Below are 26,314 nucleotides of genomic sequence, written 5' to 3'. Positions count from 1 at the left end.
TACAACGCTCTCGATGCTCGGGTATGGATTTTGGCATCATGAGGCCTTAATCTAGTCCGCGCCCTTGAGAATTGTTATTTATCGTTACGAATTTGATTTGTAGATAGATTGTTGTAGTGGGTATTCCCTGGTTTGGTGGTGAGGTTGGCATCTGGGTGCCCATCAACTACAACGAAGCTTTGCTGTTCAAAATGAATCTCTTGACTCAAGGGAAATTCATAAAGATCCTCAGTGGAAGGAGATTCGGGGATGGTACAGATTGAAGTAACAAAACATCATACTCGGTGCCTAATGGCTCTAATTCCCCAAGTAGAATAAGAAGGAAATCAAAAATATGTTACTAGTTGAGCTACAACAGCTAAGGTATCAACAATTCTTAGCCTTTTCAACTTAATCCATCATTGAGAGGGTCCCTTTTTTTAGGTTCTGAGAATGAACCCATAACTTTAAAAACTGAGCTTGAGAGTGTGAGGAGAAATATTCACCAAGGTAGACCAAGACAGCTTTCGAGGTGTTAAGCCCGATTACTTGGGCAAGCGCACTGTCAAAGATTTGATGAAATCAACCAGCTAAATAGAGCATATGATGTTGTTAGTTCTAGGATATGAAATAGGGATCAATCATCGGGCAAGGACGGTCCTCTCTTTGGGGAAGGAACTTGAACTCATCTGGCCAGAATAAAGAACCATTGACGAATCAGACTAGGCCATAGCCATGAAGTATAGGGAGGAACTGAAACTTCTCTTGTAGTTAATTGTTTTTATCATGTTTAATAGAGCGAGATAAAGGGTTTGGATCAAGAAGGTGGGAGAAGATAAAGGGTTCGATACGGAATTCCTCTGGCAAATTTACTGTCAAATCATCTATCAGCAACTTGCACCCGCTCCTTGGCCCTCGCTTCTAGCCAAAGTGTTCAGCATCCCAACACTGCCTAAGTTATGTGGGGATCCTCTCCCTTCCATAGATAAAGCCCCCACTCACTCGCACGCAAGGTATTAAATTTTGGTTTCAATTTCAGTCACCATTCAGTGGAAATATTGTAAAATCACAAAAACGTATAAAAACATATGCAAATGACGAATTTTTTTAATCTTTTACAAGTGCAAGCGAGGAAATTTTAAGATATACCTTTCGGAGATGCAAACTTTGAAACTATCACATAAGCAACAAAACTATCCATAATGCCTTAATCACATCGAATGCCTAGTGCCCTGTTTGGTTGCTTATTTTGAGGAGATCATTAGAAGATAATCTTCATAAGATCTTCTATTTTGTACTTTGACCACCATACAACTTCTAGACATCATTATTGCCTTTTTGCCTACATGCCGCTAATGTGGAGGCAATGTTTCCCCCTCTAATCTTCTCCCCATCTTTCACCAAAATGGTGGAATTTGTGTGGGTGATTAGAAGAAGATTCTTGTCTTATTCTCTTTGCTCTCTTCACGTTCTCTCTCTTCTCTTTCTCTCTCTTCTACCCTCTATTTACCATATGACACCCTACATCTTCCGCTAATACGCAACCAAACAAAACAACCGCTCTTCCTCCTAATCTTCTCCCCATCTTCCATACTTGTCTAATTCCCTTTGACTTCTTCTTCTCCTAATATCTCAACCGACTTCAAGCAACCAAACAGAGCTAGTGACATGTCGTGGATGTCTAGAACAGTAAAGTCAAGTAAAGTCAATAAATAAGTATAAAAAAAAAATACAGAGATATTATATGGTAGATGAGCATGCAAGTCGGTATTGGAGGTACCGCCCTTGATATTTGACCCAATAGCAGCACACTTTTTAAGATGCTCTTGCGCATTCACTATATACTTTCTCGAAAGCACAATGACCGCACTCCTCTTTAAGGACCAACTCCATGTCCAATCTGACATCCCATGCATAAGATACAATTACTTTGTTGTGCTCTTCAATGATGTCGCCTACCAAATATCATTCTCAACATTAATGTAATGAAATACAAATAATAACATCTTTACATTTTTTCTTGTTTTGGAAATTTTGGTCAATTTTTTATCAAAATTTCAAGGAAATAATGACTTAAAAGGAAGTCATGTAGATCTTGTTTAAGTGGTAATGGAAATGGATGGAAACATTTCGATGATTTCTAGGAAATTTAAAACCATGCTCGCACGAAGCGTCATTTTGCTGTTTCCTTCAGGACGCTGCTAGCACGTGGCATTCGAGGATTGGTCCACAAAATGGCGCCAATCATTCCCCGCTTAAATGATGTCCATCACTTCTGATGTTGGAATTTTCGGCAAGTCTTGGAATGGGTCGACCCAAGCTTCCAACCTGAAGCCCGGAGCAAGCCGCTACCGATCATTCGAAAGCCTAGACAGATCATGATCAACCTAAGGACTCAAATTTACATTTAATTTTTAGTCCAATAATCAGTTTTAGACTCAAAATCCCCAAAAAAAAAAAAACACACACACACGGCCTTAGGTTTGGGCCAATATAATGGCAACATGATTTGTTTGGTAAGGCAACAACAATTTGGTCAATTTTCTTTTCTTGAAAACAAATGTAACTTTCACATAGGCATAGCAAGAGAATTTCAGACATTTAGACGCATGATAAGACCAATTCGAAAACCCATCATGTTCCAGAATTTAATTAGGGGAACTCTTTGGTTTACGATGGCACAATATATAGAGTTAATATCTGCAATCATGGATTGTAGAGATAGGCAAGCTACCCATTGACGTGAGTTCAAATCCCCGGGCTAACATGATGAGCATTTACGGGTGATTGCACACAAGCGTAGGGAATAGTCCCGCCCTAAAAATTGAGGTGGGGATGCATCCTATGTCATAAGAAAAAACAAAAAGGATTCACTGTCATTAAATACCCTACGAAAGATCTCCAAGTCTCCTAACAAATCAAAGAGAGTAAAAAAAGGCAATGGGAAAATACAAACGACTAAACCACATCCTTCACTTCTGTCCTTCGGTTTCCTCCACATCTGTTGCCTCCTCTTCTGCTTCCTCCACATCGGTTGCCTCCTCTTCCCAAAATGAGGCCTTATATCCAATATCTAACAGAACCTGTAGTACTGCATCAGGCTGCACTTTGCCTTTCACTGTCACCTTCTGCTTCTTCATATCTATAAAAAGACCCCCACAACCTGAAAAAGGCAGAGGAACATTTTGGGTGACCAATAACAATCTTCAATATATATTTTTTTTTTAAATGTTACCAGTGTAGTTACTAAATTGGGTTTTTTTTTTTTTTAACGATTTACTATATTGGTTGAATGTTACCAATGTAGTTACCAAAATTTTACTAAATTGGTTGTTATGCTACTTAAAACATTGGGATGGACTACACCTTCCATCAGGGTCATGGCACTGTACACATCCCACACACTGGATTCATCGGGCACGACCACCTTGAGCACCACAGTCTGCAAGCAGAATTTAGCGGTATCGAGCTTAGGTTAGTCCATTTATGAACGTTAGTTTATTGAAGTGCTAAGAGAAGTAAACCATTGATTAAGCCTTCAAGGAGGAACAGAACTTGGCTACGCAGCCTAGCAGAGGAAATTCCTCATTAATGCTCTAATATCAGGGGAACAAGGGGTGTGGAAATATCAATTAGGTGTGTGAAAAAATCAAGGGGTATGGAATTGATATTTCCACACCCCTTGCTATTAGAGGGTTGCGGAAGAAGTCCTTCACAATGTTGTGGAGCCAATTTTCTCGTTCAAGGAGTGCCTACATTTTCCTTGGCAGGAGGGGCATTTTCCTCCCCATTGATTCCAGGCTCGCTGCCCCCAACTCCCAAGCGCGTGGCTACATTTTCCTTGGCAAGAGGGGCAATTTCCTCCCCATTGATTCCAGGCTCGCTGCTCCCAACTCCCAAGCTCAACAGCACCTCCTCCCATTGCTTAGCCGGTCCCTGTCGCACAACCAATAACATGATTCAATTCTCTAGACAGTTTATCTTATTGGACTTCTGTTTATCTTAATAACGAAAACATAACTTCTTTGATATTCCACTCACCATCCAGGAAAGATCTTGAGCCATACAGTTCTTAATCATCTCTGGGAGATAGGGTGTACGATAAAAGGCAAGAGCCCTTTTGACAGTAGTGGCAACTGCAGTAGCATCAGCAGGATCGACAGCTTCACACTGAGGAACAAAACATGGGTTTGTGCTTAGTTTTCCATGGAGAAAATAAGTGGATGGAAAATTCATAATTAGTAGAGATGTTGTCAGATACATCTACACTTGAGGCTCCTCCACCAGTTGAGTCAACAACTCTAACCTGCAGCATATCAGCCAATACAGTGATTACATGGCTATCATGGAGTAAAACCTTCTCTCTCTTTCCACCAAGACAGGCCTAATCTCTAGGTTGCGGGCGGTATACAATTTTCAATTGAATAACATTCATAGAAAGCTAAAGAAGTTTGGAAAACTTGTTGGGATTGTTGGTCTTGAGTTTTTAAACCTAATATTATCACTCAATATAAAAATTCCTAAACGCCAATATGTTTAATTCATGAAGGGACACTATCGGAAAAAGATTTGATGGTTGACACCAACGTAGAAATCAGATAGACGATGCATACCCTTCCATATCGCATGTCGAGCAACTGAGGAACAAAAGATGGGTTTGTGATTAATATCCATGGAAAAAATAAGTGGATGGAAAATTCATAACTAGAAGAGATGTTTTTACTTGCATCTATGTTGAAGGCTTCTCCAATATGAAATCCTGTGACACCATCTTTTACAGTGTCTACCAATCCACCAGTTGAGGCAACAATTGAAACCTGCAGCATATCAACCAACACAGTGATTATCTGTCTATCATGGAGTAAAACCTTCTCTCTCTTTCCACCAAGACAGACCTAAAGAAGTTTGTAAAACTTGTTGGGATTGTTGGTCTTGAGTTTTTAAACTTAATATTATCACTCAATATAAAAATTCCTAAACGCAATGTGTTTAATTCACGAAGAGAGACTATCGGAAAAACATTTGATGGTCAAATTAGAGAGAGGATGCATACCGTTCCATATCGCATAGCGTGCAACTGAATAAGGCCACATGGTTCAAATCTACTTGGGACTATCATGAAATCAGCTCCTGCTGTTATCATATGGGCTAGGGGAACATTGAATTTTGCCACTCCTCTTGCCTTCTCTGGATATTTTACCTCCAACTGTTCCAGCTGCTTCTCCATGTACTCCACGCCAGTTCCCTGCAAGGAAGCCGAAAATGGATGACAATCACTGGAAAACAACTGAGTTTGTGTATAAGAAATACCTGGACTGGGACTCTCTCTCTCTCTCTCTCTCTCTCTCTCTCTCTCTCTCTCTCTCTCTCTCTCTCTCTCTCTCATACTTACAAGAACAACTATCTGAACATTTTCTTCAACGATTTCAGGAATAGCCGCCACAAGAATATCTGAACCTTTTTCCTTTTCAAGCCCCCCAATGAAGCCTATGAGAGGGATATTTTTATCAACAGGCAACCCAACTTCTGCTTGCAGTGCTTCCTTTAGAAAAGGCTTTGCATCTAATACCTGAAAATGCAATTCTATGATTATTATTATTATTCTCAGTTACAGACCCAGAAACAGTAGTTTAGAGTTAAAAACATCATCTGAAAAGTACCCACAGTTGTATGATCATAATTGACGCTGATATATTTGTCTGTTAATGGGTTCCATTCCTCAACATCCATCCCATTAACAATTCCAGTAATGCCAGTCTTGCGAATGATGGTCTCCAATTCTACACCTCTTTCAAACCCTGAAATAAGTTCTTGAGCGTAATATGGGCTCACAGTCAAGACTCTGTCTGATTCCAGTATTCCAGCTTTCATCCAATTAATTTTCCTTCCTTTCACAGGCCAAAAATACCTGGCATACCTGAATATACATGTTTTTATCAAAGAAACAGACTATGAAATCCATAGAAGGGGAAGGTGCCCCGAGAACAAACGATGGATCGACTTCTCAAGTCAGAAAAAGTGGAGAACTCATACCCATCAAAAAAATCGAAGGACCTTTCAAATTGGTTTGGGAGATTGAGAAGTTCAAAGTCCCAAAAGGCAAATCTGCCCTGGTAGGCAATGTTGTGTATGCAGAATACAACCTGCAAGCATGATAAAATCTAATCTCAGCAAGACCAATATGAGGTTTCCAAGTAGAATAGTTTCCAAGTAAAATAGTTGAAAACTTGAAACCAAACTATGAAATCGTGTTACCTTGGCATTCTTGTAAATACCATGAGGTTTGTACATACTCTTTAAGTAACACGGGATCAGTGCAGTATGCCAATCATTAGCAATAAACACAACATCTTCCCCTGCGATTCGAAGGCACAAACAGCAATGGGATATAAATTAACTTCTTTATAAGTAATAGTAACCAGTTGAAACAATCAATAGGCAGGAGTCCATACCATATGGTTCAGAAAAATATTTACTGTTATTGAGATTCAGAACCCTTGGGGCCTCAAGAGCTGCCTGAAGGACATTAAGAAGAACATAAGTTAAACTTAAACATCAACTCAAGGTCCATCGTTGACCTCTATAGCGAAGCTTGAGGGTTGCAAAATGACTATGTAACTAAACAAAATCATTAATAATACAGTGGAAAATTTCTTCAAAAGAAAATAATCCAGTGGAAATAAGATGACTATGTAATGAAACAAAAGGTCGTGAAGCAAAAGAACCACGTAAAACAGTCAACACAAGGTCCATCGTTGACCTCTATAGTGGGATTGAGAGTTTCTAAATGACCATGTAAGTAAAAAAAGGCATCAATAATCCAGAGGAAAAAATTCTCAAAAAAAAAAAAAAAAAAAACCCAAAATAATCCAGTGGAAACAATGTAATGCCCAGTCAAGCAAACCTAAAAAAGCCATGACAAGAGATCACTGAGTCACACCCATAATAACCATTATCCTGATATCCTCAAGGATGGTTGGGCGGTATCATTGGACAAAGTGTCTTCGAGACTTATTACCAAAGCCCAAAGAAATCAAATAGCAGAATGTAATGATTCAAACACCAAACAATTAACCAGATCATCATAGCACTTACATGTAGATGAAACTAGCATGCAATCCCCGTGGCTAACATAATAGTGGAAAGGACCCAAGAATATTAATCTTCAGCTTCCTGACAAGTTTCAACTATCCACGGACTGGACTACTCCTCTATTGTTATTGTTAACCGAGAGTTTAGAGAGAGAAATGAATGAGTTAGGGTAATCTCCCCCTGACTCATATCTTTATACTAAAACATAAAGGAATGTACAAAGTCCTAAATGCCCTTCGGCAAGTTAAATATTCCAACACTCTCCCTCAAGCTAGAATGTAGATATCATGCATTCCTAGCTTGTTACATATATCACTCAATTTTGACTTATTTAAGGACTTTGTAAACATATCAGCTAATTGGGCCCCTGACCGAGTAAACACAGTACAAATCTCTCTTTTCTGGATTCTTTGATGGATAAAATGACAATCCACTTCAATATGTTTTGGTGCGCTCATGGAAGACTGGATTGTTGGCAATGTATATTGCAGCTTTGTTGTCACAATAAAGCTGTGAATGAGAAGATGAAATGAAGAGAATTTCAGAGAGAAGTGAACGTAACCAAATAAGTTCCGTGCTTGTCTATGCCAGTGCCCTGTATTCAACCTGTGCACTGGACTTAGCTATAACATCATGCTTCTTACTCTTCCATGAAACAAGATTGCCACCTACAAATGTACAATACCCAGTGGTGGACCGTCTAACTGCTAGGGATCCAGCCCAATCTACATCAGAGAAGCCTTCAACTTTCATATAGCCATGTCTTTTGAACATCAATCCCTTCCCTGGAGCCCCTTTCAAATACTTGAGAATCTGTATCACCGCAGCCCAGTGAGAAGTACATGGAGAGCTCATATACTGACTGACAACTCCAACAGCATATGAAATATCTGGCCGAGTAACCGTGAGATATATAAGTTTACCGACAAGCCTGCGATACCTGCCAGGATCCTCCAACAACTCTCCTTCTTCTGGAACGAGTTTCACATTTGGATCCATGGGTGCAGAAGCTGGTTTAACTCCAAGATTGCCTTTTTTTTTAGCAAGTCCAAGACATATTTCTCTATGATAGGAACAAGCCTCTAGAAGAACGAGCAACCTCTATCCCCAAGAAATACCTGAGCTGACCCAAATCCTTAGTAGAGAATTCATTTTGCAAGTAGGTTTTCAAACGCTGTATACCTTGTGAATTGCTCCTTGTGATGATTATGTCATCCACATAGACTATCAACAAAATACACCCAGCTGAAGAGTGATAACTGAAGACTGAGTGATCCACTGTGCATTGTTTCATGCCAAAGCGCATGACTGCCTCACTGAATCTCTCAAACCACCCACGCGGAGATTGTTTGAGGCCATAGAGTGACTTGCGTAGGCGACACACGTAGGAGGAAGTCTCCCCCTGAACAACAAAACCTGGTGGTTGCTCCATATACACCTCCTCAGTCAGGTCGCCATGGAGGAAGGCATTCTTCACATCCAGCTGATGAAGGGGCCAGCTATGATTAACAGCAAGAGACATGAGCACACGTACAGAGGGAATTTTCGCAACTAGACTGAAGGTCTCGGTGTAGTCAACACCAAAAGTCTGAGTGTATCCTTTCGAGACTAACAGTGCTTTTAAGCGTTGGACAGTACCATCATCAGGGAGGTATTTGATGGAGAAAACCCACCGACAACCAACATAACGGGCACCAGGGGTAGGGAAACCAAATCCCATGAGCGCCCATTTCGAGGTGCATAGCATCACGCCAGCCAGGATGTTCAAGAGCCTCAGCCACTAACTGTGGTAAAGACATAGAAGACAAGGAGGAAACAAAGCTCTGGAAGGTACTGGTGAGCTTATCATAAGAAACAAAATTCGAAATAGGATGTGCAGTGGAACGAGATCTCGTACGAGATGCAATAGGAGAATCAGAAACAACAGAGGAAGGCGGATGAGAAGATGCCTGAGAGCAGGAAAGAGAGATCATCGGCTCAGAAGATGATTGTGCGAGAGGAGGTAGACGAGACTTATCTGTAACTTGGCGCCGCTGATACTGCTGTGTAATTTTAGGTGGAGCTGGCTTCTCCAACGTGGCAGAAGAAGTAGAATCTGCAGAAGCTGGCTGCACGGAAACAGGAGATGACGGAAGAGAAGCAGATAGATCTGGTAAGGGAAGCGAGACCTCGGACTCGAGAGAAGGGGTGAAAGATACCGCGCCATGTTGGAAGAATGCCTCAGACTCAAAGAACGTAACATTGGCTGAGACAAACCAGTGACGCAGACGAGGGCTATAACAACGATAGCCTTTCTGCGTACGGGAATACCCCAGAAAGACACAACGCTCAGACCGGGGATCGAGTTTGTCACGGCCAGGTCCAAGGTGATGAACAAAACAAACGCATCCAAATACACGAAGTGTCAGAGGAAACTGTTCCTTCCAGGAGATAAAAGCTCAAAAGAAGAAGCACCCTCTAAGACGGAGGAAGGAAGGAGATTTGCTAAGAAACACGTCGTGAGAAGGGCATCATTCCAGTATGCCTTACGAACACTCATCTGAAAAAGAAGAGTACGACCTACTTCAAGCAAATAACGAAGTTTCCTCTCAGCAACACCATTCTGTTGAGAGGTGTACGCACATGAAGACTGATATAGAATCCCATGTTGGGAGAGATAGGATTGAAAGCCATTAGTATCAAAAAAGTATTCTCTAGCATTGTCAATACGAAGACATTTAATATTGCAATTATATTGATTCTTAATTTCAGAATGAAATGTGCGAAAAGCAAAGAACACGTCAGATCGACTCTTCAGTAAATATAACCATGTCATGCGTGAGAAGTATTCATAAACACAATAAATACCGAAAGCCAGTACTACACGCGACCCTAGAGGGTCCCCATACATCAGAATGGACTAAGTCAAATGGACTAGACACTCGACTAATGATCCGGGACGAAAACGACACACGACGGTGTTTCCCGAGTTCACAGGACTCGCACTGAAAACTAGAAAAAGGTCCGGGAACCAGAGAAGTCTGCTGCAGCCGCTGAAGTGAAGGATGCCCCAGGCGATAATGCCACTGAAATGTACACAGAGCTATGTAAGACAGTAGGCGGTCGGCAGTCAAGATGATAGAGGCCATCTACCTCACGACTCGTTTCAATCGTCTTCCTAGTCGAGAGATCCTGAAACAAGCAGTAAGAGGGGAAAATAAGACAGAACAGTGAAGAGATTTAGTAATTTGGCTAACTGAAAGTAAACTAAATAGTGATTTTGATACACATAAAACAGAAGATAAGGTAAGAGCAGGATGAGGGGAGATATGATCAACACCAGTGATAGGTGTAGTGGACCCATCAGCAAGGGTGATAGACTGAGAGGGAGACGAGAAAGAGCGAAAAGAATGAAGCTGAGAAAAGTTACCAGTCACGTGGTTGGATGCGCCAGAGTCAATGATACATGACCCTGAGCTAGATAAAAGGGTAGTGGGTGAACTACCTAGCTGGGAGAAACCTGCAGAAGGAGAACGAGAACTGAGCCTCAAACGCTGGAACTCCTCATAATCGGCACGGGATAATATATAGGCGGAATCCGCTGGTGCAGAAACAGAAGTAGAGGGAGCGGAATCCAAAGCAGAAGCAGTAGTAGCACCCATGTGAGCCGAGCGTACCTAACGAAGCTCGGGATGCAGGGTATAGCAATAGTCAATATAATGTCCCTCGCGCTAACAGTGAGTGCAAAAAGAACGGTCACGGCCAGCACCAGAGGAGGCCCCACCACGAGGCGGACGACTACTGCCATCATAGGTCGGGAGAGCAGAACCATCAATAAGAACAGATATCACTGGATCACCAGGAGAGCACTGCTGGACGCGGGAGTAAACTGCAGTAAGGGAAGGAATATCGCCAGAATCGATAATCTGTTGACGAAGATGCATGTACTCTGGACCCAAACTCTCAAGGTACTGCACAACACGGATCTGATCCCTCTGACGGGCAGCCTCTGTGAGATCCGTGGTAAGCGGCATGTAATTATCAAGCTGCTGGCATAGGCCAACGAAGTGGTTGTAATAGGTGGCAAGAGGGAGATCACCACGGCGGAAACTCACCCACTAAAAATAGGGAGAGCAGATCCGACTAATGTTTGCCACGCTAGAGTAAAGAAGAGTAACCTGATCCCAGATCCGTTTCGCAGTAGACAGAAGTATCAATGGCCCAGAGACGTGAGGGGCCATACTCTGCCACAGAAGGGTGCAAACAAGAGCATCCTCCTGTTCCCATCGATCAAAGGTGGGATCAGTCGTAGAAGGATCATGACGAATGACATGGGCTTTCCCTCTGGTAATAAGATACTTCTCGACGGCTGCTTTCCAACCATCCAACTTAACAGTAGTGATCTGTGGGAATGATCCATCCACAGAGAAAGATGATGACGAAGAAGACGCCAAAGAGGGTGTCGGACGAACACCAGGAGCCACTCCTGAGGAAGGATTGTCAAGCACCTCCATAACAACAAGCAAGAAAGAAACAGACAAGCCAAATCAAGACGAATAACAATAGATAACTGAATAGGTGGGCAAACTAGGACACGCCAAGAAAGCTAGACCGGCTCCAACAATGATGGTCATCGACGAAGATTGAGAAGAGGAAAGACATGGGGCACACAGAGGAGCCGCAAAGACAAACAAGAATCAAAGTAGGATAGGAGATGAAGATCTAACACATAGTAAGAGGGAGAATAGAGTTTTAGGTTTTACCGAGGGATGAGAGGAAGAGGAGGAAAAATGAAGTGGGTTGAAAAACTTGGGGTTGAGGGCTTACCTGCAAACCTAGGAATTGGGAGTTGGGGAAAAAATTCAGGAGCGAGGCAGATTGCAGCCCTGGAGACTATTTTCTGAGAAAGTGAATTTGTGGGTTGGGGGGGGGAGGGGGGTCAGAAAATATTTTCCAAGAAAATTTGGGGGAGGGGGTGCAAATCCTCGTTCCTAGAAAAAAATTTCCGGCCAGAAGGTGCGGCTGGTTGCAGGGTGGCAAGGTTTAAAATTTCGGTTTCGGTACCTTGAAATTTCGAAATTTCGGTCGAAATCTGGTAAAAAAAACAATATTTTATTCATTATTAAATTTCAGCCGAAATTAAATATTAAATTAATATTTTAAAAAAACAGATTTTTTGTGTCAAATTTCGAAAATTTCAGAATTTCGAGCGAAATAAATGACCATTTCGGTTTTGTGTGGTTTCGATGTCGGTCTCCACCGAAATCCGAAATTTCGGTCGAAATTTAAAACCATGCAGGGGGGCAAGCAAAGGGAGAACCAGGGGGTATGCGCGGGGAAGGAGAAGATAGTGGCAAGGGAGGGCTGATACCGTCGGGTCGATGGAAACGACTCCTTCTGAACAGGAAAAAGAAAGCGTACCGTTGTGCCTCAGATGAAAGTTTGGCCGGAGTTGGGAATAGGATTTCGAGACAAGAGGGAGGGGGGGGGGGGGGGGGGGGGGGGGGGGTTCGGCTATGTGAGGGTGGCGGAGAAGGTGAAGCCTGATAGAGAACCCTAGGGATCAGAAAATCCTAAGGCTCTGATACCATGTTAACCGAGAGTTTAGAGAGAGAAATGAATGTGTTAGGGTAATCTCCCCCCGACTCATAATTTTATACTAAAACAAAAGGAATGTACAAAGTCCTAAATGCCCTCAGGCAAGTTACATATTCCAACAGTTATCATTCCAAAAAAAAAAAAAAGCCTACTCCTCTATCGAGCTACATGTTGAGGCCATTGGTACCAGAAACTTCGCAACCTAACCTTTGAGAGCGGGCACAAAAGATGCTACTAATTCCCCTTTTTTCTTATTGCAAAAGTAGCAATAATGTGCCTAACTTTCTGCTTAGGAATTGGCAAGGTTTCAATGACAAATCCTACTAATGCCTAGTTTTCCAGATATTTCTGAAAGGCAATTTTCTGAACGATTTTTTAAAAGCAATCGCAAAAGTTATAGAGTTACTTGCAACTCCAGGAGGTTGTGTCAAGATGTAATGATATTGAGTGCCTTTATCTGCATAAAACTAGGAATAACAAAAACAAAACCATGACTTTTATTTCATAGTTTTACTAGTACTGGTTATTTAAAAGAACTGAACAGGTATAACTGCCGGTCCTCAAGAAATTATCTTCTGTGGATTATTGAAAACTTAAAAATCACAGAGAAAGTATGAGTAGCGGAATACTCACCTGGCATAACAAGCTGAACTGTAGTTGGTAGTCTTGGTAATCCGTTCCAACAATTTCATCCGTTTTTCCCAACACCTTATAGTCCATTTATTAAGCATCAAAGTATGCTCAAATTGAATTCTATAGTTCAAGTGATGTATACTATAAAGTAGCCTTGAATAAATGTTTCGGGATGAAGACTGACCTTCTTGAGAAATATTGGGTGATCAACAAAAACATGATCGACTCCTCTCTTATAGCAGTGGAAAAAGCGCACAGTTTCAAGGTTGTCCCCGACTTTTAACTGTTTATTAAGTGATGATTTATTTTTTAGCAGCAAATTTATTGAACAAGTCAATATTAAGCTACAGATACAATAACAGTAACTCAAAAGAGAAAATATCAGGAAAGAGTATGATCATTAGGAATTACCTCAACCGTAACACCGGTATCCCATGAGTCTTTGTACTGATCGTAGCGAGGAGTGACTGTCATGACACGGTGTCCATTGGCCTAGAGCAAGCTCAAAACATGAGGGTTGGCCAAAATATGAGTTGGAAAACATAAAATACCATATTCATGACAAACAATAAACTGTTTAAAAGAATAAGATTGGTGTTAATAAAACAACAAATGTTGTGTGTTCAGATTTAGGTCAGGAAAAAAAACTGCACTGAAAAGGTCTATGATTACCGCCATGGCTGGTGGCAGTCCTCCAATAATGTCACCAAGTCCTCCAGTTTTGCTCCATGGAGCTACCTCTGATCCCACAAAGATGAGGTTCATCCCGCTTCCACCTGCGATGACTCCAAATGTCCTGCCGTTCGTATTTTTATATCCCTTCCTTCTAGCTTGCTGGGAAGTTGCTTTTGAGTTTGTTTGCATATTTATCAAATCCACTTGATTTAGAGATCTTAACCCATGATAAGACATGGCCTGGTTCCTCAGGGAAGGAATTCTTTTGCATGCTACACTCCTTGCACATAGTTTTGGTTTTAAATTACATGTTCCTCCAGAGTTAAAATGAGAGCTTCTTGACATAACCTGTGAAGCACTCACAGATGCCATCTGAATATGCCTGTTTTGGAATAAAAGAAAAGGCCACTAAGAAATTATTCCACCAAATACCATTCAAAATTCAACTGCTTCGGTTGATTCCTATAGAGAAATAATAAATAAATAAAGCCAACAACACTTATTCACTTGGCCTGGAATAACATAAATACCTATTAAACTCCCTTTTTAGACAATATATCTAATAAATGAACTTCTAAGTTTCACAACCCCACAACCAAGCATGTATAAGTCATGATGAAACCCCTGGTTTCCCTGGTTCCAAATCAAGGCATAATTTCAAGAATAGCACATTGTCCACAAATCCTCCAAACATGAAGATCCAAGTTCTCGAAAAACTATTGGCTCCACGGCATAAATAATGCATCACCACTAACATCAAATTCAGCAATCAGCTTATTACAAAATCTGTTGACCATGCATGGTCACTGAAACTTCAAGATGGATCAGAGTGAGACAAAAACATAAACTTTTGAAAATGTTAAGATTTTGCCATATTGGCACCCTGCTAAATTGATACCAACCTAGGGGTCGAACGTGGGTCAAGTCGAGTTGAGTTTTTGCTAAAAATTTAATTGGAGTCAACCCGAACCTAACAAAATTTTATGGTAAAAAGCTCAACACGAATTCCCAAAAATCGACCCGAGTTGCACCCCTATACCAACCAGCATATAAAAACACTAATAAGTTATATTTGATCATTGTGTGCTAGTGACATGAAACTTGGACACATGCACATTTCTATGATGTAGAATTACACATTTCCATGCATAAAAATTAGTGTATGCAGATAACAGTATAGTCAATGCACGAATTTGATTCATGCATTTGTAGCTATGATGCCCAGATTCTTGTACAGGCTTAGAGTATCAGTGTTAAAGGAATACAGGTATGGAATACAATAGCAACAGGGCATGGGGATGGGCTGTGTCATTTGCGGATGTTTACAAATTCATTTTTCCTCCAATATATTGATATTTTTTAATGAAGAAAATACAAAGCAATAAATAGAGAAATTCCATGTATCTTATTATGGACTTTTATTTTTAACTCCGGACGTTTCTTTAGAATTCTAAATTATATCTAGTTTACGTTTTTAAACTTTTTATCAATAAATCTCTATGCAGTGTCTCATGGTATAGAATAGAACCTCCATATCCAATTCTAAGTCATACTTGTATCCATGTCAGTATTAATATCCATATTGAGCATTACAGATGCTTAGCTACAACTCCACATAAGCTATAGCCTGACCATTGTTAAAGATTTCAGATCAACTTTGAAAATAAGCATCAGTTGACTTATCATCAGTGCTGACAAATTGCAAGGTGGCTCTAGTGATCACCAATTTACATCCACAGGCATCTAATGCCCTCACGAGATTGGGCCTTCCATACATTGAACAACCATGTGATGCACACCACAAGCAAAACTAATTAAAAACAAAATGTGGGGCAGTGGGAAGAATAGAGAATGTAGATATGATGAGTATTTAGTGCACTCAACTCGACTCAACTAAGCCATTGTCCCAAACTAGTTGCGGTCGGCTAATGAATCCTGATGAACATTTAGTGTACGATAAAATATTTTGAAATAAAAAAACAGGTTATTCTATTGGTTTCCTTTAAAGCATATGTGAGTAAAAGCTCACTGGGCAGAAAGGTGTGCAGAGATCTGTTGGTATTAAACAAAAACAAATCTGTGGGGGTTTTGTGGGTTGTTAAATACTCTTTTGGTCCCTCAATCAAAAGTCAGTTCACCATCTAGATAATCTTTTTATTTTCAAATTTCCAGTGCTTAACTACTAATAATTGATCCTTTGAAGCATAAAACACATAAACAAACCCCAACCATTGTAAACTTACTCTCCGAATAAGTGCAGAAAATCAAAACAAACGCAGTGGGAAGCATACAAGGAAAATCAAACATTACGTTTATGATAAGTGTTGTTCACAATTTTGTACAGAAAGACTCTAAATGTACGCACATTTGAATATTCTAATAGGATGACCAGAAAGATCTGATTAGCTGATACTACATTCCTAGCAAGGATCACAATTATCTTAAATAAGATAAGTATTATTGACCATATTGTGACTAAAATCATAAACGAATTTCAATATAATTCACTTTCAAAGAGCAACCAGACAGTGTGACACCCAGACAAAACGAGCTTTCTTTAAAATTTGCTAGCTAGGGTACGTGAATAGAAACCGGGATATTTCTTGTTGAAGAAGACATAAACAGAGAAACTCCAATCTAGGTAAGCAGTCTAACCACTACAATGATAGTCAAGTGAACCATCTTTAATCACCAAGAGTACTCATGAATTAACTAAATCAAATGCACGCTAGTAGTATGAAATAATGCAGTAATTTCACAATTAGTCCATAAAACTATTAGTCCCCTGACACTGAAAATCATAGAAAAATGTAACCAACGCCAAGTAACCACACAAAAAAGGGAAGGAAAAGAGTAAGAAACTAGACCAGAGGACATTTTAAGCTGTTGTGAAATCTAGATACACCCACAGAACAGAAACAAGTACAATTTCTGTACAGTGAAAATCGAAGAACAAAAAAAATACCCATTAAATCTCAAATAAATTGAAGAACAGGTTAGACCCTAATCTGGAACCAGAAATGCCGACCCTAAGCTAATAAACAAAAATGGAGAAAGAACGAAGGAAAAACCCTTTCAAAAAAAAATGAAGGAAAAAAAAAAAAAAACTAACGTAATAGCCAGAAATGCCAAACCTAATAATGAAAGCACTAATCAAGAAAACCCTAATCCAAGAAATTGTAAAATAAAATAAAATAAACCTAATCATGAAAACCCTGCAAAATGGAGACCCTGATAAAAACCCTCACTTGAAAACTCAATCTGAGAACACCAGAACCCTCGATGTAAAAAAAGAAACCCTAATCTTGAAAACTTAAAAAACCTTCACCGAATCCCTAATCTGAGAACACCCAAACCCAAATCCTCTCTATGTAAAAAATTAAAACCTGATAAACTAAAACCCTCTCTTGAAAACTAAAATGAATACATGAAATCCCTAAAATGAGTACATCAAAACCCTCTCTTGAAAACTCTGAAAATACCCAAACCCTCTTCATAAGAAACGAAAACAATGATAAACAAAAATGAAAACCAAAGTAAAAAAGATTGGGAGAGGACGAGAGAGAGAGAGAGAGAGAGAGAGAGACCCCTTTTTTTTTGTTGAAGTCGAACGAGGCGGGAAAGAAAACAAGTGAAGCATTTTTGGAAAGGAAAAGTCGGTTGCCCCTTGTCCAAGTTAGGGGTTTTTGCAACGGACGATTATTTTTTCACCCCCGCTGCAGTACGCATTCTCTCTTCTGTTAACGTGATTTGACGTCAAAAAAGCGTTAAAGTTGCCACATTGTTCACGTTATAAGGGGGGCGAATGCGTACTTCCGAGGGGTGAAAATATCATGTCCCTTCTTGCAAAACGAGTAACCTACTAAGCGTGTGTTTAACTTTGTCTTATTAGGTTGTTTGCTTAATCTTGTCTAGGGGTGCAAGTTTAGCCCTGTCAGCCCTGACCCGCCCTGAGCCCGAACAGGGCCTAGCTGCATTTTCCAACCCTGATGGCGGGTCAGGGTTCATTTTCTTGGCCCTGAGTCAAGATCAGGGTTAGGGTTAATACCTCGGGTCGGCCCGACCCGACCCTAAGTTTTCTATTATAGAATTGAACCATTTGTGCATGTTTCTTTTGCTAATGTTTTCTATTATCTTGAATTGATGTTTCTTTAGATTATTATTATTAATTGATTGTCTCTATTGCCCATCATATAGTTGAATTCATATTGTCGTATTTTGTTCCCTTTCTCTGTTTATTGATCATTTTGTTCTATATGATATGTAGTTGCTTTATTTTTGACATTCTTAACAAGCATTTGCACTAAGGTCAATCAGGGCCAGCCCAGCCCAATCAGAGCCAATCAAGGCGGGCCAAGGCTACACTGAGCCCTGTAAGGCAGACAATGGGTTAAGGTTTTTGGGCCCTAACTCAGGGTCAGGGTGGGTCAGAGCTGAGATAATGGGATCCAGGGTTGGGCTAGGGTTTTGAAAAACCCGACCCTGTTGGCTGTTGCAGCCCTAATCTTGTCCTATTAGTTCGCGTGGCTAATTTCCGTCTTATTATGCCGTGTGGTTAATTTTCGTCTTATTTGTTAACTTTGTTTAATTTTTGTTATTTTTGTTTAATTTTTGTTTGTATGCTCTTTTTTTTTTTTTTTTTTTTTGTGTTTATTGCCATTTTATTTTGATTAGTTTTTTATGTCTAAGATGTTTTGACTTTTGTGGAATTAGGATGAGGTATGTTTAATGCTATATGGCTAATGGGTAATATGGGTGTGGGGATAGGATGGGTTTACATAAATTGGGACAATAGGGGTTTATAGGTGCTGTTGGATGTGAGATCGGATGTAGGAGGTTTATAGGCATGTTGGGGCTGTTGGGTATTAGATGGGGATGCACGGGGTTAATGGATTGTGGTGTGGCTGTGGATATCAAATGGAAGTGGGCTGTAGATATTAAATTGAAGTGGTGGGTTATTAATATCAAATTGAAGTGGGCTGTTGCTGTCAAATGAGAGGTCTGGGTTATTTTATTTAGAACTCAAGTATGTGTTTAGATGTAAGTTGTATGGATTTTAATTGAATTCGAAATTCCTAAAAGGCTAATGATTTCAAATTATGAAAAATCTACATGAATAGGACTAGTTTAACCGCACTATAGGATGATCAAAACCGTCCATTTGATGGACCACAATGTAAATAAGTTGTGCCCAAAAAATCATTTCATACTAGCCTTCTATTCAATATTTTCAAAAAGTAATGTACGACCCACACCATAGTATGATCCAAAGCGTCCATTTGATGAGTCACAAGGTACATAGGTTGTGCCCAAAAAAAAAAAAAAATCATTTCCATAGGATGATCCTAGCCTTCAAATCTGTAGAGATCATGCTATGGAAATCTCTAAGTTACTTAAAGAAATAGCGGGCTGGAATAGTGGATCTACGTTACTAAGTTACTAACCCCAACTTTCTTTGCGTTTTGGAAAGGAATAGTGGGCTGGCAATATCAATTACTGTGGAGGAGGACGGTACAATAACGTTAGAAATTTTTTATTCGTTGTTTGAAAACGTTCAATACTTGGCTAAAGAGCACTGGTAGGAAAACGAGAATCCGTTTTGGAAAAAACAAAGGGCATCAATCAACTACGTCCACTAAAAGACAAAAGTAGAGAGTTCAAATCCCCATAAAAGCGATAAATACACCTTTAAGTCCGTTATGGGCAAGGTTTTAAATTTCGGTTTGGGTTCCTATTTCGGACCCCACCGAAATCCGAAATTTCGGCAACATCCGAAATATGGTAAAAATTAGAAAACAATATTTAATTCATTTCGAAATCTCGGACCGAAATTTGATAACATTTCTTTATTTAAAAAATAAAATTACATTTTCTCTAAATTTTGGAAAATTCCAATTTGGTGAAGTCTGAAATTCCGGATTTCGCCAAAATTCGGTTTCGGTTTCCACCAAAATCCGAAATTTCGGTCCGAAATTTAAAACCATGGTTATGGGTATTGGCAATTTCGGTTTGGGTGTTGACCAAAATCTTTCGGATTTCGGTCGAAATTTAAACCATGCTCTCAACAAGTTACAGATATCTTGAGGAACTTCGGTCCAGTGTTGAAGAAGATTAGTCACAGTATGCAAATCACAATTTTTTAGGGTCCACGGCTCAGCTCTCGACTGTGATCCGGGCCCTTCTAACATCATTCTCTTTGGGCTCAAGTTATCCTCAACTGTTGTGTTCATCTAGAACGCTCTCCCGATGCTTGGTACGGATTTTGGCATCGAGGCCTTAGCCTAGTCCACGCTCTTGAGAATTGTTATTGTTACGAGTTTGCTTTGTAGATAGATTGTTGTAGCTCGTATTCCTGTTTGGTGGTGAGGTTGGCTGCTGGGTGGCCATCAACTACAACGGAGTTCTGCTGTTCAAAATGAATCTCGACTCAAGGGAAATCCATAAAGATCCTTAGTGGAAGGAGAATCGGGAGAGGGAAACGAGAGCTGTCCTATCGCTCCTCGTCGCTCGATCAGGCCACAGCGCAGGCCTCACAAACTTACGACTCTGTTGGGGGCTAGTTGTCTAACTCCATTGAACTTGAGCCTTACTTTTGCTAAAATTAAGCAAAAGAAAAGGAGAAGGGGATTAAAAAAGGGAGATGATATTTTCACTCCCCCTGCATCACACGCACTCTCCCCTTATAATGTGATTTGACGTGAAAAGTGGGCAACTTTAACGCTTTTTGACGTCCAATCACGTTATAAGGGGGGCGCATGTGTAATGCGGGGGGGGGGTGAAAATATCATCACCCTTAAAAAAAACTCTTGATATATCTGTTGTTGACTTGCTTGCTTACCACAAAACTCAAAAAGGCCTCACGAGGCACCTTGTTGCACAAAACGAAAGCGTACACAAAACTCGCTTGCATCCATTTCATTTTGCATTTCATATTTGCATACCTATCTACCCCCGGGAGTGCGTACCCTCCACCCCGTACCCTCTACCCCGGTCTATGGCATAACGGCCGACTTGGGAAGCTCACACCCTCTTGGCCTACCCTGTGTCACTCAAGCATGCATATAGGACTAATAAGTTAAATTGGTCCTACTGCCTTCAAATTTCGACACGTGGCATTAGGGTATTGGTCTACGAAACGGCGCCCCGCCATTCCCCTTGTAAATGGCATAACATCTGTCATTAATAACGTTAAATGCAACGCTTCGACTTCCATGCGTGGTCTGGGGTTTCATATTCTCCTGGTCCCCCCCGCCGCCGGGGTCTCTGAAGCTTAATTTTGACGGTTCCTCTATAGGTAACCCCGGATCGGCTGGAGTGGGGGAGTTATGTCGGAATCACAAAGGGGAAGTCATTTGGGCCTATTCGGGGCCTATTGGATTTGCCGACTCGTCTGAGGCGGAGGTTAGAGCCGTTCACAGTGGGATCCTCTCCTTGCCTCGCTTGGAGTGCGACAGTCTGATAGTCGAAGGCGATTCCGTAAATGTTATTCGCTGGCTTTCGGGAGTCGCTTCTCCCCCTTGGCGATTTGTGCCTTTCTTTGAGGAGATAGAGGATAGAGGAAAGGGTTACTTCATGGTCTTTCAGCATGTCCGGAGATCGGCCAATGTGGCAGCCGACTCTCTGGCTAAGAGTGGAGTTTCTCGGGCCGAATTGGAGTGTTTTGACTATCTCCTCCCTTGACTTATTGTCTTGCTATTTTCTTTGCTCATTGTTCCGCAAGGACCATCTCGGTTCTGCTTACTCATACATATAAATATATATTCTGTTGCCTTCTTCAAAAAAAAAAAATATTCTCGCCACAATTTGAAATTTTCGCCAAGTCTTCGACTAGGCCGATCCGAGCTTCCATGCCCAAGCAAGCAGCTACCGATCCCTCGAAGGCTCGAACGGAATAAGATCAGCCTAAGGACTCAAATTTACGTTCAATTTTTAGTCCAATAATCAGTTTTGGACTCATAATCGGTTCTCAAAATCCAAAACAGACAGGGTATTAGGCTTGGGCCAATATAATGGCAACAAATTTGTTTGGTACGGTAACAACATTTTGGTCGACATTTTTTTAAAGCAAATGTGAATTGAGGCGGAGCAAATGAATTTCAGTCATTTAGACGCATGAGATGACCAATTTGAAAACCCATCATGTTCCAGAATTTAATTAGGGGAGCGCTTTGCTTTATGATGGCACAATACATATAGAGTTAATCTCTGCCATCATGCATTGTTATTAATTACCCTTTGAAAGACTTCCAATTCTCATAAAAAATCGAACAGACTAAAAGAAGAAAGCAATGGGAAAATACAAATCACTAAACCACATTCTTCACTTCTTCAGTCTTTCCTTCTGCTTCCTTCACTTCTGTTGCCTTTGCTTCTGCTTCCCTCACCTCTGTTACCTCCACCTCTGCTTCCTTCACCTCTGTTGCCTTTACTTCCGCTTCCCAAAATAAGGTCTTCTTTCCAGTCTTTGACACAGCCTGTAGTACTGCATCAGGCTGCACATTGCCTTTCACTGTCACCTTCTGCTCCTTCATATCCACATCAAATGACTCCACACCTGAAAAAGGCAGAGGAACATTTGGGTGATGATATGGTTGCTCAAACTGATGATCACTATCTATTGTCTAATACAGTCATTAGACAATTCTATCAGTGCTACATGCCACAATTTAGCCATCAGCTGTACTTAATATAATGATCACGGCAATGATATGCTAGAGATAAGAATGATGATCTTTCGAATATCAATATCAGTGTTCCATATGTTTTTTCTCAAAAATGTTCTCAATGTAGTTACTAGATTGGTAGCTATGCTAGTTATAACATTGGGATGGACAACTATACCTTCCATCTTGGTGAGGGCCCTCTTCACAGCCCCAGCACAGCCTTCACAGGACATTCCAACCTTGAGCACCACAGTCTGCAAGCAGAGTTTCCAAGATATCAAGGTCTAATTTAAAACGAAGTATTAATAATTGTAAACAATTAATATAAAAAATAAAATATCTATAAACTTCTATCTGCATACAGTTTTTAAGATTATCAAAGCCATATGCAAAAAACAAGAATAATGTCATACAATTTAAAATCTCAATGAAACAGAGCTAGGTTTTAGTTTTTTCCAAAGTTCTGAATGATGTAAATGCCAGATGACATAAAATGGTCATTTGCATCCGCAAGTAAGGTTGCACTGAATCTGTAAAACAGGTTCATTAAATAGGATAATAGCTCCAGTAATCATATTGTTATGAATCCGAAGATGATCATATGGGGCCCTCTTTGAATTTAATGTGCTTTCTATTCACACATCAACTAACTTCTATAGTTGAAAACATGACCCGGAAACTTAATTAACAACTATTCTGCTTCCCAATAGTGATATTCTGCTTTTGTAACTAAGGAATCTTTTCTTTTTTTTGAAAGGTAAGTATAATATATATAAAAGGGGTCAGGGGCCCAAGAAAGTGTACAAGAGGGAATTACAAACTCCAAAACACAAAACATCAAGGAGGAAGGAAATCAAATTTCTCGATACTATCCTTAGATACCCCATCCTTGGCTAATTTGTCTGCACTACCATTAGCGGATCTTCTCACATGATAGGCTTGAATATGAGAGTCACCGATGATATCTTGAATTTCATCAAACCATTCAGCAAATCTCCATGGAATTGAATGACATCCACTAATCCATCTAATCACATTCTTCGAGTCACCTTCGATTTCAACTTTAGCAATGTCATCATTTGCTAATAGCTTTATACCATAATGAATGGCTCGTACCTCAGCCTCATTTGCATCTGAAATCCCAATAGGACCCGAGTAAGCTCATATGACTTTTCCAAGATTATCTCTTAGCACACCTCTGATACCGGACGGTCCCGGATTTCAGAAACTTGAACCATCAAAATTTAATTTCAACGAACCTTGCATCGGAGGTTCACAAACCTGATCCACCGATGTGGCTTCCCTAGCCCCATTGCAAATCACAGTCCACCCATACCAAAGATCAAATGCCGACACAAATGCAAAACTAGGAATGATCCTCACCCAAGAAACAATGAGAGCAATAACCTTATTAAAGAGAAAGGCAGATCTCCTAGAGAATCTTTGCAACTAAGCAATCTTTGCAATGTATATGCAGAGTTTAGCCTTTTCCCCAAGCTTAGCTCTTTTACTGTCCAATGACCATTAATCTATTGGAAAGTAATGAAAATATCGAATATTCTAACATGCTAACATCAGCACTACTAATAGTCTAATAGTGCCTCTTTATTTTCAATTTAGGAATTTGCTCATTATAACAAGAATATTTATTCAAAAATAAAGAAAAATGAACAATTTCCTCTGTTCGCTGCTCGTAAAGACCTCAGGGGTTTCACTTAGGGCATTTTCGGATACCACTAAATTTTTTTATGCATGATCTTATATGAAAATGGTTTCGAAGTTAAATATGATTATCTGCAAATAAGGGTTATAATGGCCTTAGAGATGATATAGATAATGGCTTCCAAGGAAGCCTTACTATCCCATTTCCAAATAGGATTAAATTAAGGGAAATGATATTTACGCCCCTTTCATCACCAGGGACACCCATTTGCCAGTGTACTTTGCAATCAAAGCCACTGGATCTTTTTGACATAAAGTGCATCATCTCCCTTTTTGCCATTGATACACTGACGTTGGGTGTCCCTGGTGATCAAAAGGGGCGTAAATATCACTTCCCTTAAATTAATCTTATTTGCAAAAAGAACAAATTATAGTGGCATGGAAAGATGCGTACAGTTAATGTCTTGTAAAGAGGCCTTAATGACATATTTGCAAATAAGATTAAATTAGAATATTATAAAGAGGACTTAATGTCCTATTTGCAAATAAGATTAAATTAGAATAATCTTATTTCCAAATAAGGTACAATGGCAACCTGTAAAATGTAAGGGGAATAGCAAGAGAGGAAGTCCAAGATGGATAGGATGCTGCTTGCCTTCAAAGGCTGCAGAGTTGGAATATATAAAGATTGAGCTGCTCTTGTTTTGGGCAGATCAATCAAGGTAATTAGTAATTAGTCAATCAATTTACATAATTACATTAGATCAATTTGCATTATATAGTCAATCAAATAGCTTACAGCAAGATATTTTCCTGAATGGAAGGAGAGCTTGAATAGGAAACCATTAACTCAAGGTGCGTTGACACCGTTCCTACCTTCCTACACCCTATACATGGCAGGAGGAAAAGAAAAATCCTATGAACATGCCATGAATACTAGTAAGGCTATTCAAATTTCAATAAATGATGAAGAAATGAAGGAGTTCTAACAAATAGTGTCCACATACCCATCATTACTTTTTAATCATAATTTAAAAAGCAGAAGGATTCAAGATAAAAGGCTTAGTTGAGTTGAGTTGAGTAGAAGGATTCAAGATAAAACAAGGGAGATTATTTTTTCGCCCTGTAGGATAATGCGATCACCTTTTAATGTGAACTGTGGGCAGACTTGAACCCTTTTTACGTCAAATCATGTTAAAAGGGGGCGCAGCATCCTATAGGGGTGAAAAAATCATCACCCTAAAACAATGAAATAAATAAGATCATAACAGTGATCAATACTCCACTTTCATTAATCCATCATCTTTGGCAAAGCTATTGCATCATTTACCATCAATATATGAAACATATATCTAAACCCCAAACTATTCATTTTCTAAAATATTCTTGTACATGTTAAATAGGTACTTTGTAATGGGCTATCTATTGCAGGAACCTGTAACTAATAAGATAAAAACCTTAAACAAAAGAGACCATCTCTATGAAAAAATGTATCAATAAAAAAACAAAAGAATGAATAAAAAAACAAACGAAGTTGAAGGGACTACAAAGAAGAACTCTCAAACAGAAAACTCAAGTGGGGTCTCACCTCCGCCATTGAAGAAGCTACGAATATAGAAGACCCTAACTGACTTGTACCCAAGCTTGTATCTTGGAGAAACATACTGCCTGTGATGGGCATATAATAACTATATATACAAGTAGAAAAAGAATATTGGCTAGTTGGGTTAGTACAGCCACCGAATAACTTTCTTAACTTGGAAGGTTGGATTGGGTGGACTGCAAAATTGCTTCTCGTTCTCTGTTTTGGAGATAAGGTGGGTGAGTGGGTGTGCGGGCATTGGTCCCACAAAAAGATGTTGTTATGTGGATACACAAAGACTACTGATAGTGGTGCTACCATGTTTTACTAATAGCACAAACTCAGCTCGCTTTTATTTTTAATGTGCTTGTGAGAGCTTTTTGGGAACTGTAACAACTTTTGATAGCTGTTTAAATAATACAAGACAAGATGAGTTTGTGTAATTATCAAA

The 26,314-nt window shown here is 39.9% G+C and overlaps 2 protein-coding genes across 3 annotated transcripts; both read right to left on the bottom strand.

Moving 5' to 3' along the window:
- Positions 1 to 2,667: 2,667 nt before the first annotated feature.
- On the bottom strand, positions 2,668 to 17,684 carry LOC143888176 (granule-bound starch synthase 1, chloroplastic/amyloplastic-like). Of its 2 annotated transcripts, XM_077392518.1 has the most exons (18): positions 17,544 to 17,684; positions 13,954 to 14,338; positions 13,693 to 13,773; positions 13,466 to 13,564; positions 13,282 to 13,356; positions 6,432 to 6,495; positions 6,235 to 6,335; positions 6,013 to 6,122; positions 5,644 to 5,896; positions 5,372 to 5,548; positions 5,033 to 5,224; positions 4,707 to 4,796; positions 4,593 to 4,616; positions 4,241 to 4,285; positions 4,021 to 4,149; positions 3,736 to 3,915; positions 3,346 to 3,421; positions 2,668 to 3,142 (listed from the first exon to the last, which is right to left on the bottom strand). In XM_077392518.1, the coding sequence occupies exons 1-18, from the start codon at positions 17,594 to 17,596 to the stop codon at positions 2,952 to 2,954; spliced, it is 2,325 nt and encodes a 774-aa protein (XP_077248633.1). In that variant the 5' UTR covers positions 17,597 to 17,684; the 3' UTR covers positions 2,668 to 2,951. The 2 variants fall into 2 exon arrangements, with proteins under 2 accessions (XP_077248633.1, XP_077248635.1); XM_077392520.1 differs by lacking the exon at positions 4,593 to 4,616.
- Positions 17,685 to 22,149: 4,465 nt separating this feature from the next.
- On the bottom strand, positions 22,150 to 26,049 carry LOC143888175 (copper transport protein ATX1-like). Its single transcript, XM_077392517.1, has 3 exons — positions 25,870 to 26,049; positions 22,798 to 22,873; positions 22,150 to 22,510 (listed from the first exon to the last, which is right to left on the bottom strand). The coding sequence occupies exons 1-3, from the start codon at positions 25,960 to 25,962 to the stop codon at positions 22,263 to 22,265; spliced, it is 417 nt and encodes a 138-aa protein (XP_077248632.1). The 5' UTR covers positions 25,963 to 26,049; the 3' UTR covers positions 22,150 to 22,262.
- Between the last annotated feature and the right edge of the window lie 265 nt (positions 26,050 to 26,314).

Source organism: Tasmannia lanceolata, unplaced genomic scaffold (assembly GCF_043159265.1).
Source record: "Tasmannia lanceolata isolate RefF3 unplaced genomic scaffold, GAP_Taslan_0.1 ptg000012l, whole genome shotgun sequence".
NCBI classification, from domain to species: domain Eukaryota; kingdom Viridiplantae; phylum Streptophyta; class Magnoliopsida; order Canellales; family Winteraceae; genus Tasmannia; species Tasmannia lanceolata.
Note: the sequence above shows the minus strand (reverse complement) of the source record. Positions and strands in the feature narration are given on the sequence as shown.

Coding starts and splice junctions, on each gene's coding strand:
- LOC143888175 (XM_077392517.1), bottom strand. CDS start 25,962: ATGCCCATCACAGGCAGTATGTTTCTCCAAGATACAAGCTTGGGTACA. Junction 22,874..25,869: donor TAGCTTCTTCAATGGCGGAG/GTGAGACCCCAC, acceptor CTCTGCTTGCAG/ACTGTGGTGCTCAAGGTTGG. Junction 22,511..22,797: donor GGCCCTCACCAAGATGGAAG/GTATAGTTGTCC, acceptor TGCCTTTTTCAG/GTGTGGAGTCATTTGATGTG.
- LOC143888176 (XM_077392518.1), bottom strand. CDS start 17,596: ATGCTTCACTTGTTTTCTTTCCCGCCTCGTTCGACTTCAACAAAAAAA. Junction 6,123..6,234: donor GTATTTACAAGAATGCCAAG/GTAACACGATTT, acceptor TCATGCTTGCAG/GTTGTATTCTGCATACACAA. Junction 3,916..4,020: donor CTCAAGATCTTTCCTGGATG/GTGAGTGGAATA, acceptor GTTGTGCGACAG/GGACCGGCTAAGCAATGGGA.